Below are 14297 nucleotides of genomic sequence, written 5' to 3' on the forward strand. Positions count from 1 at the left end.
ACTTGTATATATTTTAAAATGTACTACAGAGCTGGTAGAGATCTTAAAGATTGTATAATTAAGCCCATGTTACAGTTATGATGGAACGAGCCTAAAAAAAAATAAGTGACTTATAAGCCCAAGGTGTTCCTTCCATTATGGATAATAACACTACCAGGAGGAACTGAGATATACATAAAACACAGTGTAGTGGAGCAAAAATTTCCTGTCCCCTTCTAGGCCCTTTAAATGTTTCTTTAATGTTTATTTACTTTTGAAAGAGAGAGAGAGAGACAGAGTGCAAGTGGGGGAGGGGCAGAGAGAGAAAGAGATACAGAAGCTGAAGCAGGCTCCAGGCTCTGAGCTGTCAGCACAGAACCCAACGCGGGGCTCGAACTCACAAACTGTGAGATCAAGACCTGAGCCCAAGTCAGACGCTTAACCCACTGAGCCACCCAGGCGTCCCCTCCCCTTCTAGGTCCTTTTAGCTGGACTAAGAACCAAATTGTCATGAGACAAGTTAACAGAAGAAAATTAAAATTAATTTCATTATATATGGGGAATCCACACAGACATTGAAATTCCAAAGATAGGCAAAGTGAGGTATACATGTCATTCTGAACTCAGAAGCAAAGGGTAAGGGTCTGGTACTTTAAAGGGAAGTAATGAAATTTACAGAAAGATAAAAAAGAGTAAATGTCTGGTAAACAAATGTTTGCTGGGCCACTCAGACACAATGGGACATAAAGGACTTAGAACAAACAGGCCTTGCCAGGTTCCTGTCCACCACAGGATAGCTCTGTTCCCAGAGTAAGTACTCTATCTAATTTTTTTAGGAAGTTGTGGGGGAGGTAAAGAGCTTTATCCTGAATCTGCTGGGTTTTAATTGCTTTTAACTCAAAAATAACCTTCATGCCAAAATGGCCCATCATGGAAGGGCCTGCCCTTGGCCCCTAACACACAGACACACAGAGACACACACACACACACACACACACACACACACACACACACACACACACTTCATGCTATTAAAACAATTCCTTTCCTTTATATTACATACTATAATGTCCAAAGTTTTCAATAAATAAGTTACAAATAGGTGTAGGGGTCAGCAAACTATGGCCTACAGGCCAAATCCCACCAGTTTTTTATGCAGTCAGTGAGCTAGAAATGATTTTACATTTTCAAATTGTTGGAAGAACAGCCCTCAACCACTATCAAACACTGAATGGCTACAGAAATTAGGTGTAGCCATGGAAATATTTCTTAATGAATTCCATCCCAAACAGCATTTAAATATGAAATATACCACAGTAGTCACTGGAAGACTAATGATGTTTGAATCACAAGTAATGTTGAGCTGCTTTATATACTTCCCTTACTGTTAAAAGTTAAAAGAGGCAAGATCTTCATTTCCACACAAATATGTAGCGGTTTCATTTTCCTAGCTCAAACCACGATTCCAGCAGCATTCTACAAACCTCAGAGCAAGATTCGTATTTCAAAACCCTTTTAACTGTGTGCAATTGAGAAGCTTCTGCCTACCACAAACTGGAAGGGATTAATATACAATGTGAAAAGACAAATATCAGGAGAAGAATCTAATAGAATTCTATAAAAGTCTTCTAAGCAATCAATATGTTCATTTAAATCAAAGGCTTACAGACTCATGTCAGTATTTGGAGGTACCTATCTTTGTGAAAAAGACATTTTCAAAGACAAAATATGTCAAACCTTATTACAGATTGGCAGTAACACATGGTATCTACAATCAATTTTGACAATGAGGGACACTAATATTGAACCCCAATTCAACCAAATGTTATCCCCCCAAAAGAATTCCACCTTCCTCATTAGAAGATCTGTATTAAAAAAAAAAAAGTACTGGGGCGCCTGGGTGGTGCAGTCAGTTAAGCCTCTGACTCTTGATCTCAGCTCAGGTCATGATCTCAGTTTTAGGGTTCGAGCCCTGCATCGGGCTCTGCCCTGATGACGTGCAGCCTGCTTGAAATTCTGCCTCTCCTTCTCTCTGCCTCTCCCCCCACTAGTGCTTGCGTGCGCGCTCTCTCTCCCAAAATAAATAAACTTTAAGAAATTTTTACAAAATTGTACTGTTACTTTATTATATTTTTAACTTTTCCAGCAAAAAAAATATCTGTGGAAGTTTGTTTTCTTTTATATAAATACTATACAATATCCTCAATTTTGCCTTTTGGCCGATAAAGCTTAAAATTTTTACAATCTGGCCCTTTACAAAACATTTGCCGACCGACCTCTCTTCTGTAAAGAAGCTAAATACTTTTTTTATTTTCTAAAAGACTAGTACCAAAATTAAGAGTAAGAAGTATTTTAACTAATTCTCTATTCAACCTATTCGTGTATGTCCCCCCACCAGAGATCTTTCCAAAGTCGCCAGTGACCTCCTTGTAAACAAATTCCATCTTACTTGCCCTCTCAGCAACACTTATCATTGAAGGTCATTTCCTCGTTCTTGAAACAGTTTCTCTCTTGGCTTCAAAACTCTTTGGTTTTCCTATTTCACTGGACGCCCCTCCTCACAGCCTTCTTTGCTGGCTCCTACTCTTCTGACTTTGAAACTTTGGGGCTTCACAGTCTCAATTATGGACTTTTTTCCTCTTCTCTATCCAAAGGTCAGCAAATAGTTTCTGTAAAGGAACAGATTCTAAATATCGTAGGCTTTGGGGGCCATATGTCACAACTACTCAACTCTGCCATTCTAGTGCAAAAACAGCCATAGACAATACATAAATGAATGAGTGTAACTCTACTGCAATAAACTTAATTTACAAGAAGTGGGTGGCTAGATTTGCCTGTGGCCCCACCCCTGACCTAGGCTCTCACCTTTGGTGCCTTCCTCTCTCCCCTGACTAGGTAGCAATCTATATACAACTGTTAACACCCACACTTACATCTGTAGCCTAAACTTCTCCTGTGAATTCCAGGTTTATGTGAAAACACACACACACACACACACACACACACACACACACACACACCCCTAATCTATTTTTCCCCAGTCTTCTCCCTGGCAGTTAATAGCACCACCTTTTATTCAATTACTATAGTCAGAAACCTAAGTCATCACTTACTGTTTCCTTTCCCTTAATTACCTGTCCCTTTCCAACTCATCAGCAGTCCTACCAGTTCACTCTCAAATATATATCTTGAATCCATCTCCTGTTCTTCATCTCCATTGCTGCCTAGTCTAAGCCACCAACTTCTCTAGACTAAACTGCTACAACAACTTCCTAATGGTCTCCTAGCTTATGCATTTGCACCCTCTAATTTGTTCTCAAAAAGCATCCAAGTGCTCTTTAAATTCCATAACTTCACTCTCATGTTCACACCCAGGAATGGCCTTCAGACGGTTTACCTACAGAGGCCCTGACGAACCTTGCTTCTGCCTACCTGCCTATCTCCTCTCATTCCACGCTCCCCCTTGTTCTTTATGTTGCACCTATGTCTGCCCTCTGTCAATCCCTACACCGTGCAGCCTCTTCCTGTCTCAGGGTCTTGGTATTTGCTTTTCCTTCTCAGAATGCTCTTCCTTCAGCTGTCTGAATGACAGCTTTTCCCTCAATCCTTTATTTTCAGCTTAAATATCACCTACAAAAAGGCCTTCCCGGATTATCTTATCTAAATCAAGTGTCATTCTGTTTATTCATCTAACAGTACACACTATCAACAATTATCTTGCTTATTTACTTTACTGCTCATATCTTTCCTTCCTCAAAATAGTAAGCTTTATGAGTATTTTGCCAAATCAATTCTCTGATGTACCCCCAACACCTAGCACAACACCCATTATATAGTAGGTACAGTAACAAATATTTACTAAATAAATAAATTTTCAAAGCTGGAAAGCTTTCCTATGAATAATATGTTACATATTTAAAAATAAAAATCCAAGAACTCATTCACAAAACCTAAAGGAGTGGCGCCTGGGTGGCTCAGTTGTTTGAGTGACCGGCTTCGGGTCAGGTCATGATCTCACGGTCCACAAGTTTGAACCCGGAGTCAGGTTCTGTGCTGACAGCTCAGAGCCTGGAGCCTGCTTCAGACTCTGTGTCTCCCTCTCTCTCTGCCCCTCCCCTGATAACGGTCTGTCTCTCTCTCTCAAAAATAAACATTAAAAAATTTAAAAAAAAAAATAAAGGAATTTTAAAATTAAGCTTAGAAATTTACATCAGAAGTCCCAAATACTAGTTTGCTAACTCTGCCAAAATTCTCACCTATAAACTTTTTAAGATACTTATAAACTTTTTTTGCATATTGATTTTACTTTGACTCCCCCTATTTTCAAAGTAACAATGCCATGTTTGCTTTTGTACTGATGTTGTATATTGTGCAAATATATAGCAGATAGACTAAGATATGTTACCAGCACATGTCACTTTTATTATTTCAAGTATTACTTTTTTTTCCCCAATGTGTGTTAAAAAACCCAAGTCTGAATATCCAGAAAGGTGCAATAGTAAGAAACAAATAAAGCCAACTTAAAAATTACTCTGCCACACAGGTTGTAGGATCTTGGGCAAACTACTCCTAGTCTAGGTACCTTAGTCTATAGAAAAAAAAAAATTCCTTCTCTAAGAGAAATAAACAAAATAATTACAAGAAAATTCACTTAGTTCAGTATGGCACATAACAAATACTCAAATGCTAAGTAATAGTAATAAAGATGATGTTAGCAACAGCAATAGTGGCAGTAATAGGATGTTTTCTATAAAATATAAGAACTATTATACAATAGAAATTCAGAAGTTAAGTCACAAAATGCCAGACTGTTTTTAAAATTATAAACGTTTCTAATAACACAATGTACTGAATAATCTACCCTAAAATTCAGAAAGAAGACAGAAAATGTAAACAAAGGGCACCATTCTAATTTAAATTTCCCTAAAACTTTAAAAATAGTAATGTCTCAGTTAACTACGTTTTATGTTCTTAAGACAACAATCCTTTAAGTAGCCACAATCAGACGTTAACAAAAATACTCACAAGATCTTCAATATGAGAGCTGAAGAGTCAAAAGATTAACAACTTGATAGATGCAACTGGCTTGCTAAAAAGACAAAAGAGAGCAGTGGTGTAATGACCTTGAAATGTCCATCAGGAGTAAACCCTACTGGGAAACATAGAGGTATCAAAAAGGGGGGGGGGGGGGGTAATGAAAGAGAAAGGAAAAAATAAAAACACTACGGAAGAACGACAAAGACTAGACATTAGAAAAAATAACAGAGGTATCAAGAAGCAGACCTCCTTTAGGTAGTAGAAAAGAATTTAACAGAACCACAAGAGATGAATGAGAACAGAACAGTCTGAGGGCACCAGGGAGTGGGAGGAGGGGCACAATAAGCCCCACACATTTCACCATCACTGTGACAGAGTCTAAAGAACATGCCAACTGCAATGGCACAGCGCTCTGGAGGCATTTGATGTGATGACTCACATGCCTACAAACAGAAGTAGCCCCCAAAGAAGCATTAGAGTATAGTATATAAAGACACCAGCATCTGGTAGAAGCTAAATTGTGCTCATTATACTTTTACTAAGGTAGAGAATAATGCAATACATTCAAATATGTCACCACCAAAGCCATCAAAGTAGAGCTTAAGGGGAACGACATCTTGTTACCTGTAAAGTCCTTTATCTAGAAGAGTCTCTCATTTACCAGATGATCTGGGGTAACTAGCTTATTATATTTTAACATATACCAACTTGTTCTTAAGTGATTGTTTTCATTAACTTAAGATAGACATAAACCAATGAGTCAAAGACAAGGCTAGACAGAGTCCTATAAGTCTACATTCTAATTAATTCAGCTGAATTGAGAAAGATGCTAATAAAATCTGCACTCAGGGATTTAGTCCCTATTTGTTCCAGTTACTTTTACACTATGACCTGCCAAAGAAAACCAGACAAGAGTGTGGTTATGCAAACTCATCACTATTTTTAGAAAAACTGAAACAATCTTCACTAATAATGGTTCAATATCAGATCATCCCCAACACACGAGATCATCCATTTAGTTCTACCTACCTTTCTAGATGGCCCTATAAATTGCAGATCTATTATTCTAATTTTCCTATCTACAAAATTGTTTATAAAAATTTGCTTGTCATAATTGACACAAAAATTAAGCAATATGTGATTACTGAGATTACTAAGACAGACACCACAAAATTAATGACTGGTGAATTAAACTGAAGCAGGGTTTCACTTTTCTGAAGCCATATTTTCTAAACATCTAATATTTAGAATTTGGTCAAGAATTTAGAAGTTAAGAGGTACCACAATCAAGGAAAACAGTTATCATAAAACTCATTTTATTTGCTAGAGAGGCGAGGAGTTGATAAGGAGGTGAGGAGTTACTTCTCTGTCCTTATCCAAAGAAAAATAAATGTATAATAAAGCAATAAGCCTGAAGCAAAGATAATACACTGATAATAGCAAGTACCAATGGATAAAAGAAGAGGAGAGAGAAGACAGAGGACTGAAGGAGAAACAGCCATATAGCATTTCATATAAAGCAATGGCTCTCAACCAGGGCAATTTTGCTACACTCCTTTCCTCGACCCACAGTCTCCTCCAGAGAACATGTGGCAATGTCTGGAGAAACGTTTGCTTGACACACTAGGGGTGAGGAAGGTGGGTGGGCACTATTGGCATCTAGTGGGTAGAGGACAGGGATGCTGCTAAACACCCCAGGTAGAGGACAGCTCCCACAACAAAGAATTGTCCAGCCCGAAATGTCGGTACTGCCCAAGGCTGAGAAATCTTGATACAGAAGGAGTCCTCTACATCTTATAAAATGAATCACTGTACTACCACTCAGTACAAGAATGAATGTTCTAAAGTCTTAAACAAATACCTGGCATGTTAACTGCATGCATTAATAGAGAAAGATAAAAGATTTCCAACAGAAATGATTAATTTTTTTAACATACTGATATAAAGGAATAAACTACAATTAGGCATGGTCACGTACATAGAATACCTCCTGATTTCTCTTCCCTGAATCTAGACTTTTAGCGATATGCTTAACCAACAACATGCAGCAGAAATGACATTCTGGAACTTCCAAGACTAGGTCATAACAAGTCTGTGGTAGGCTAAATAATGTCTCCCCAAAATGTCTACATCCTAATCCTCTAACCTGTGAGTACCTTATTTTATATGGCAGAAGAGATTTTGCAGGTGTCACTAAATTAAGGATTCTGAAAGAGTGAGATTACCCTGGATTATCCAGGAGGACCCTAAATGTAATCTTGCGGGTCCTATATGGAGGAAGCAAAAAGGTAAATGAAGGAGATGATGTGTCAACCAAAGCAGAGATTTAGAATGATGTGGTCAGGAACCAAGGAATACTGCAAGCTGGAAGAGACAAGGAACAGATTCTCTCCTGGAGCCTCCAGAAGGACTGAGCCTTGCTGACACTTTTATTTTGGCCCCTTAAATCTCATTTTGGACTTCAGACCTCTAGAACTCTAAGAGAATAAATTTGTGTTGTTTTAAGCCAATAAATTTGTGGTGATTTGTTACAGCAGCAACAGAAAACTAATACAAAGTCTTACAGCTTCTACATAGATAACCCTCTTGGAAGTTTTTCTCTGTGAGTCATGACCAATCATATAAGTACTACAGTCTCCCCGAGAATGTTGTGCTAGTGAGGTCATGCGCATCTACTCTGGTCAACCATTCCCGATGAGCCAGCTTCCAGCCACCTCCACCAGAGTACCAGGCATGTGAGTAAAACCATCTTGGACCCTGCCACCAGCACATCTACCAGCTGAAATTTATGGAGGGACCGCCACAGACGCCACATGAAACAAAGTCATCCAGCCAAGCCCTCCCTATATTCCTGAGCTGCAAAATCATGAAATATAAAAGAACAGTCGTTGTTCTAAGTCACACGTAACCCTGGACATCCAGTTATATATGCGTGATGATTAGAGATTGTCAAACAGCATATATACATTTTATAATGGAAGAAAAAAATCCTATTATGTTAGCTATGTTCTGCTGGCAATAATCCCCAGTGATAAGATTACTCCATTATGCCAGTAATTCTAAAGTGTTCAGAATTAAGTTTTGTTGGAATATACTGCTGTAACTAGGCTCTTTCCATATTGGTAAATAGCAGATTATAGCAAAGCTTCATAACTTATCTGGGCCCAAGATATAGAAGGTCTCAGGCGAAGAAGAAGGAGAAGATGAAGGCAAAGAAGAAGGAGGAGGAGGAGGAGGAGGAGGAGAAGGAAAAGCAGCCTCAGCAGCTCTCAGCTTATTAGAGATCTTTCATTCCTCTTGACTCAATTCACAATTCATATCCCCATCCTGGTTCTTCTTCTCTTGCTGGGTCTAGTTTGGGCTACACCTCCCTTATTCTTCTTTTACCATTTCAACCAAGCCTCTGAAATATATTTATTCTCACATCTTAATTTGGAATAGGAAATGTTTTTCTTGCCCTTTTTTTTTATTCTCTTTGAGCAAAAGCCACAATTATCTCCAATTCATCCCAGAAACCAATAGCTTAGCTGAGTTGCTACTTTCTCACATAACCATGGGCTGAGAAAAACGGGGATACTCTTGTTAAGAGTCCAAGATCCCCAGTGAATCAGAACGCCATGAAAAAAGTCTTGTTTTTAAGCATTCTCGGTATCCACTTCAATATCAGATTTTAATCTTTTGGCCTCTCATTCTGCCAAAAGCCTCTTGTTGTATATGACAAGTTCTCACAATGAAACATCCTACCTTAAATGAATATCCACAAAAGATGAGAACTGTAAGACTGAAGTTTAGAATTATATGGTGTATCTATATGGATGTAGATAAATGGCAAAAAAAAAAAAAAAAGCAAATTTAAAACATACACAATTACCACTTATACAGAGAAATAGAAAACATGCAAGTGATTAAGATCTAACATTAATAGAAAAACTGCTCTTTTCACCTCCATACATTTCTTATCTACTATTACGTGAAAGAAGTCTCATTTTAAAAAGTACCTCGAGTACACATTTAACAAAAATAATTCCCTAAGAAGCTCCTTTTTTTTTCAATTATCTTTCACTGTGCCTTCCCCAAAGCCAGTTCTTATCTTGCTGTGTAATTCTCCAATAAACATTAGTTATAACACTTTTAAGTAAGTGCGGAAGGCAGCCTCCAAGATGGCCCCCAGTGATTTCTACCTCCAGGTATTTGCACCATGTATGGCACCTTCCCACAAGGTACCAGGACGAAATAAATGGACTCTCTCTTCTAAGACTGGGTTATGAAAGATTGTGGCTTCCAGCTTAAGCGCCCTCTCTCTGCCTCCCATCACTCATTCTGGAGGAGGCCAGCTTCCATGTCTTGGGAACACTTAGACAGCCCTGTAGTGAGGCCCACAGGGCAGGAAAACTGAGACTTCCAGCCCATAGCCACGTGAGTGAGCCTTCTTGAAAATGCATCCTCCAGCCCTAGGCAAGACTTCAGCTGATGCAGGCCCAGCTAAAAACTTGATTACAAAAAATAAAAATAAAAGCTTGATTATAACTTCACGAGATACCCCGTCAGAAACATGCCACAAAGCTGATTCAAGATTCCTGATCCCCAGAAACTTTGAGAAAAAACATGTTTGTTTTAAGCCACTATGTTTTACACAATAATGTATAACTAATAAAATGAGCATCGCCTGTCCTTCAAAAACCAACTCATATGTTTTGAAAGTTAAAAACAAAAACAAAAAACAACTATGAATAGAAATAATAATTGCAAAAACTTAAAAGACAAATTTGCTTTAAAACTCTTGGCTAAGATTGAAAGGCAACTCTACTAATGTCAGCTTGCCAGTCCTGTCATAAAAACAATGAACCAACAGAGAATTATCGGGGAAATATGGACTGTCTCTAGAAGAGAGATTAGGTTGAGCATGTACGTTGAGAACACAACATCAACTTTTTTAAAATTGAGAAGGAAATCATTTTGTAATTTGAAAATCACAACAGCCTATTTAACTATGATAAGACATCCCACACAGCTCATCTTATCTATTTAGAATCATGTAAAGCTTTATCTTGTCACAGGTCGTTATCACATGTCTACTGATAAGCACTAAGAATGATAAGGGCAAATGTACCAAATTTCAACAATAGATTCCACTGCCATATCAAAGCATAGATGATTTTTTCCTGTAATGTTTCCACACCAAATCCAAAACACTTCTTTCGATTATACAAGCACATTTTCCAAGAACACGTAAGACTTCCTATAACAAGAAACAGTCCTTTTAACATAATTTATCTAATAGAAAGTATGTTTAGTACACATACATTTAGTACATGAATCAGGTATTTAAAAAGATTCAAAAAGCAACAATAAAAGAAAGACATGGGAGTTACTCATTTGGGGAAAAATGATTTCACTGATCTCCATAGGAACTGCATGTATTGACATTGAACACAATAAGGAACACTAAGACTGTACTAAAAACTAAAGCAGCAGCATCAGGAAGTACCCTCTGAGTCAAAGAGCAATGATTTAGCCATCAATACTGGCAAAAACAGTTGATTTAAACTTTGAAGTTCTTTAGCTTATGAGCAGGAGACAAGCATTTGACTACCACATCACTTCCCATACCTTTCCCTTTTTATCTTGAACAAAGGAGACAAATTACTGATTTCTTTCTCCTATAACTTCCATACTGATTAAGTTTAACTGATGCTAAGTAACCGCCACTGACTGAAATTTATAGGTCCTTTCTCAAATACTTAAAACCACGTCAAATTTAAAACTATCTTCCCAGGAGAACGTAGCATCTCTACTGCCATGTGCTAAAACAATAAGGCATCAGGTAAAATTTATCCAGTTGTATCACAGGATGTGCTTTTCAAGAATTATCATAAAATTGTATTAATAAGGCCCTTGAAACTTGTAACAATGTTAACGCAGAAGAATTTCTAAGAAGTTACTTAGCCTAGGCCCAATATATGTTCAAAAGTGTTGCCCATGGAGAAAACATTCCTAATATTAATGTTCCAGCATATATGACTGTCTGTATTCTCCCAGGAGCACATTTTCAGAACTGAATACCTTAAACCACACAATGAATACAAACATACCTTACAAATGACTAGTATTTGATTATTATTTCATATAATGGCATGGTTACACATTTAATAACTGAACTGATTATGAAGTTACATTTCTCCTATAAATGCCCTAGGGGTGGACATTGTCTGGAATATCCAGTACTATAAATTGTTCTGCAATTCCCTGCATCCAGAAAAAAAAGCACTTCAAAGGCACAAGTAAGAGAAAGTTTCTGAAGAAGCCGTATAGGTAAGTCACACTTATATGACTTTCTTCCATTCCTGTATTATTGGCCCAAGAAGCACTTTCAAGTGCCTCTGGCTAACCAAATGCCATGTTTTCAATCAATGTACTTTAAACTTCCGAATCTATGGGATGTTTACGCACCTACCAACTTTGGCAGGGTGGGGGAGGTAAACTTGCTAAAAAATGTCAAACACATCGTAATGTGAAATAAAATAGCTATATATTTTGTCTGTATTATGTATTTTGTCTGTACTACTGTATTCAAATTGCAAACATATTCTAATATGGAATTAATCATTCAGTCCTTTCATCCTTCTGATTTTCTGAATTTTTAGCTTTTTTTTTTCACCTGCTCTCAAATTCTGACCTACAGCACTCTGCACTCGTTTTTAAAAATATCCTTTTTTAACATGTCAGCTTAAAAATAGCTTTGCTTTCACCATTCCACATTACTTTAAAGCAGAAGTCTGCTTTTTATTGTAGAGCCACAGATTGCCAGAAAAATACATTCTTACTACATTCTTTCAACCTCTGGGGAAACAACTGGCGTTGAACTTGTGCAGCGCCGAACCTATACGGGCTTGCAAGTTATGTATCTGCAGTTGCTGGTTTGATTCATTCTTTCCATTTCCCAGGAAAATGTTTCCTTTGGTTGTTTAATACAACTAGAAGTGTGTGCAATCACACAGCTGAGCGCATCTCTGCCTTAGGAAGCAATATCCCTTCTTTTGGACACCCGTACAGCTTGGTTGGATAACCTTTCAAGAAAGTTTCTTCCTGCCTCTCGGGTTTTGGTAGCGCTTTCCGAGCAGGCACGGCATGCACCTGCGTAGCTGCACGTTCACAAGAAAGCAGCAAGGGCTTAGGGGGGACAGGAGGGCTGGGGAGGGGAGGCGCACAATAAATCAAAGCACAATCGAAACAGAATCGTTTGACAATCTGGGCTGAAGCTCCGGCCTCTGAGGCTGGGGAGGAACCAGCCAAGCGTTGGTCCTGGCTGCCTGGCACGATCTGCTCCTGTCCTACCTGCCCTGGGGACACTCAGGAGGCGGAAAGTAACCCCCCCTCCCGGGCCCGGACGTCCCAGGCGCGAGGCCAGTCGGGCGAGGGGGGTGGGGGCGGGCCGAGGGGCTGGAGGGCTCCTGGGGCGCAGGCCGCGGGATGGGGACGCCGGGCCCCGGGCTCGCCCCTCACTCGCCCCCTTACCTTGGGCGATGGCAATGGACTCGAAGCGGTGCAGCTCCTTGAGCAGGCAGCTCCTCTCGGTGGAGTGCAGGCTGTAGATGAAGTCGCGCGCGCCCTGCGCCGTGTTCAGCGCTTCCATGGGCTCCTTCTTGGGGTGGGTGCCCAGCCCCCGGGAGCCGCCGGGGGCCGAGAGCGCCAGCAGCCCCCGCCCGCAGCAGCACCAGGACGGCGGGCGGGGCGCGGCGGCCGGGCCCGGCCTCAAGCTGCTCGCGGTCCGGCTCCTCAGCAGCGGCAGCAGCCGGGACATGGCGGGCTGAGGAGCGGGGACCCCCGCGGCAGTCCGGGAGAGCGATTTCTGGCGAGGCGGGGGGAAGAAGGAGCTCGGCTCAGCCCGACCCCGCCCCGATGTCCTCCTGACTGGCAGCCGAGGCGCCGGGCACCATGCACTCCCCGGGCCCGCGCGGCGGTCGCCTCCTTTCCTGTCCCCCTTCTCTTCCGAAAGGCCCGCGGCGGCTCGGGTCCCTCCGACAAGAAAAACTTTCTCCGAGGCTGCCGGGCCGGGAGAGGGCGGGTGGGCGGTGCGGGCGGGCGCCTCCCGGCTGAGGAGGGGTGGCGCGGGCGGGCGGGTTTGACGAGGGTTTGTCTCCGTCAGTTAGATCTTCCAGAGGGATGAGTCAGCCACGCGCCGCCCTCCTCCGGCGCCGCCCTCCGCTCCCGTCGGCTTTCCCACCCTCTTGCCTGCCCTCGCCGGCGCTCGTTACGGCTCCCGCGCCCTCAAAGCCACCGCGCTCTCAGGCCGCAGCAGCACCGACACCCCTAGCGGCGGTATAAGGGCTAACAGGGCGGGGCGAGGGGGTGGGGCGGGGCCGCGCAGGCGCAGTACGCGGGCTCCCGGGCTGTGCTCTCTCCAGAGTTAGGAGGGTGCACAAGAGTCCCCGCCCCTTTCGGTGCGTGACGGTGGAGGAACCGAGGGCTCGCGTCCTCTGTGCTGGCGTCCGCCACCCTTAAGTCCAACGCAAAGAACGGGAAGAAACAGATCTGGAGTTCTTGCTCGACAGGGTAGTGCCGCTGCCACCGGCCCGTCCTAGCGCCATGCGTAAACCTGGGGCTCGTTGTGAACGGTGCCGCTGCGTGCGGCCCCTCTCGCCAGGCACGGGCCTCGCCACTTCTCGGGGGTCGTCGCACCGTCCTGCTCAGGCTTTTGAGGATTGAAGCGCCTAAGCCGCGCCCCTTGGCAAGGCACCGCCCACTGAGGCCTCGGCCAGACACTCCGTCCAGTCTTTGAGGCACCCGCTCTGGGAGCTCCAAAGGGAGAGGGCAAGGCCAGGGTTTGAGACTGAGGCCGTGACACGGAAAACACGCTTCCTCGTTCTGATGCCAGCAGCTTGCAGATCGTTAATGCTGGAGCGGGAGGCAAGAATGTCACAGACCTTTCCCGGGTGTTTGTCAAGGTTTGTTTTGTTTTTGTTTTTGTTTTTCTCTTTGCCGAGGCGAAAAGAATCCTGTGATGCAACACTGTTTTCCACGTGTCCAGGACCTAGTTCTCTTTCAGGACCCAGCTCGAAGGGTCTCCTACTCCAGCCTTAACTTTATCTCCTCCAAAGAAAGGAGATTGCCCCTTTATCCGAACCTATCTAATGATACTTAGGCTTCCTGTCTTAGAGAATAGATCCACTTAAAGAGTAAATCTGCTCAAGCGCAATCAAGATCCAAATCTTATCCTTATCGTATCCGCTGTGGCACCAGCCCAAGACCTTGTATGTCGTAAATGTGCTATAATCATGGAA

General features: G+C 41.9%; 1 protein-coding gene across 3 annotated transcripts in view; it reads right to left on the reverse strand.

Annotated features, from left to right (window-relative positions):
- The window catches only part of TMEM65 (transmembrane protein 65), a 70106-nt gene extending 56762 nt beyond the window's left edge, over positions 1–13344 (reverse strand). For all 3 annotated transcript variants that reach the window (XM_047842068.1, XM_047842069.1, XM_047842067.1), the window contains exon 1: positions 12532–13344. In XM_047842068.1, coding sequence (XP_047698024.1) covers positions 12532–12817 — 286 coding nt within the window. In that variant the 5' untranslated portion in view covers positions 12818–13344. The remainder of the gene's footprint in view (positions 1–12531) is intronic.
- Between the last annotated feature and the right edge of the window lie 953 nt (positions 13345–14297).

This window comes from Prionailurus viverrinus, chromosome F2 (assembly GCF_022837055.1).
Source record: "Prionailurus viverrinus isolate Anna chromosome F2, UM_Priviv_1.0, whole genome shotgun sequence".
Taxonomy (NCBI): Eukaryota; Metazoa; Chordata; class Mammalia; order Carnivora; family Felidae; genus Prionailurus; species Prionailurus viverrinus.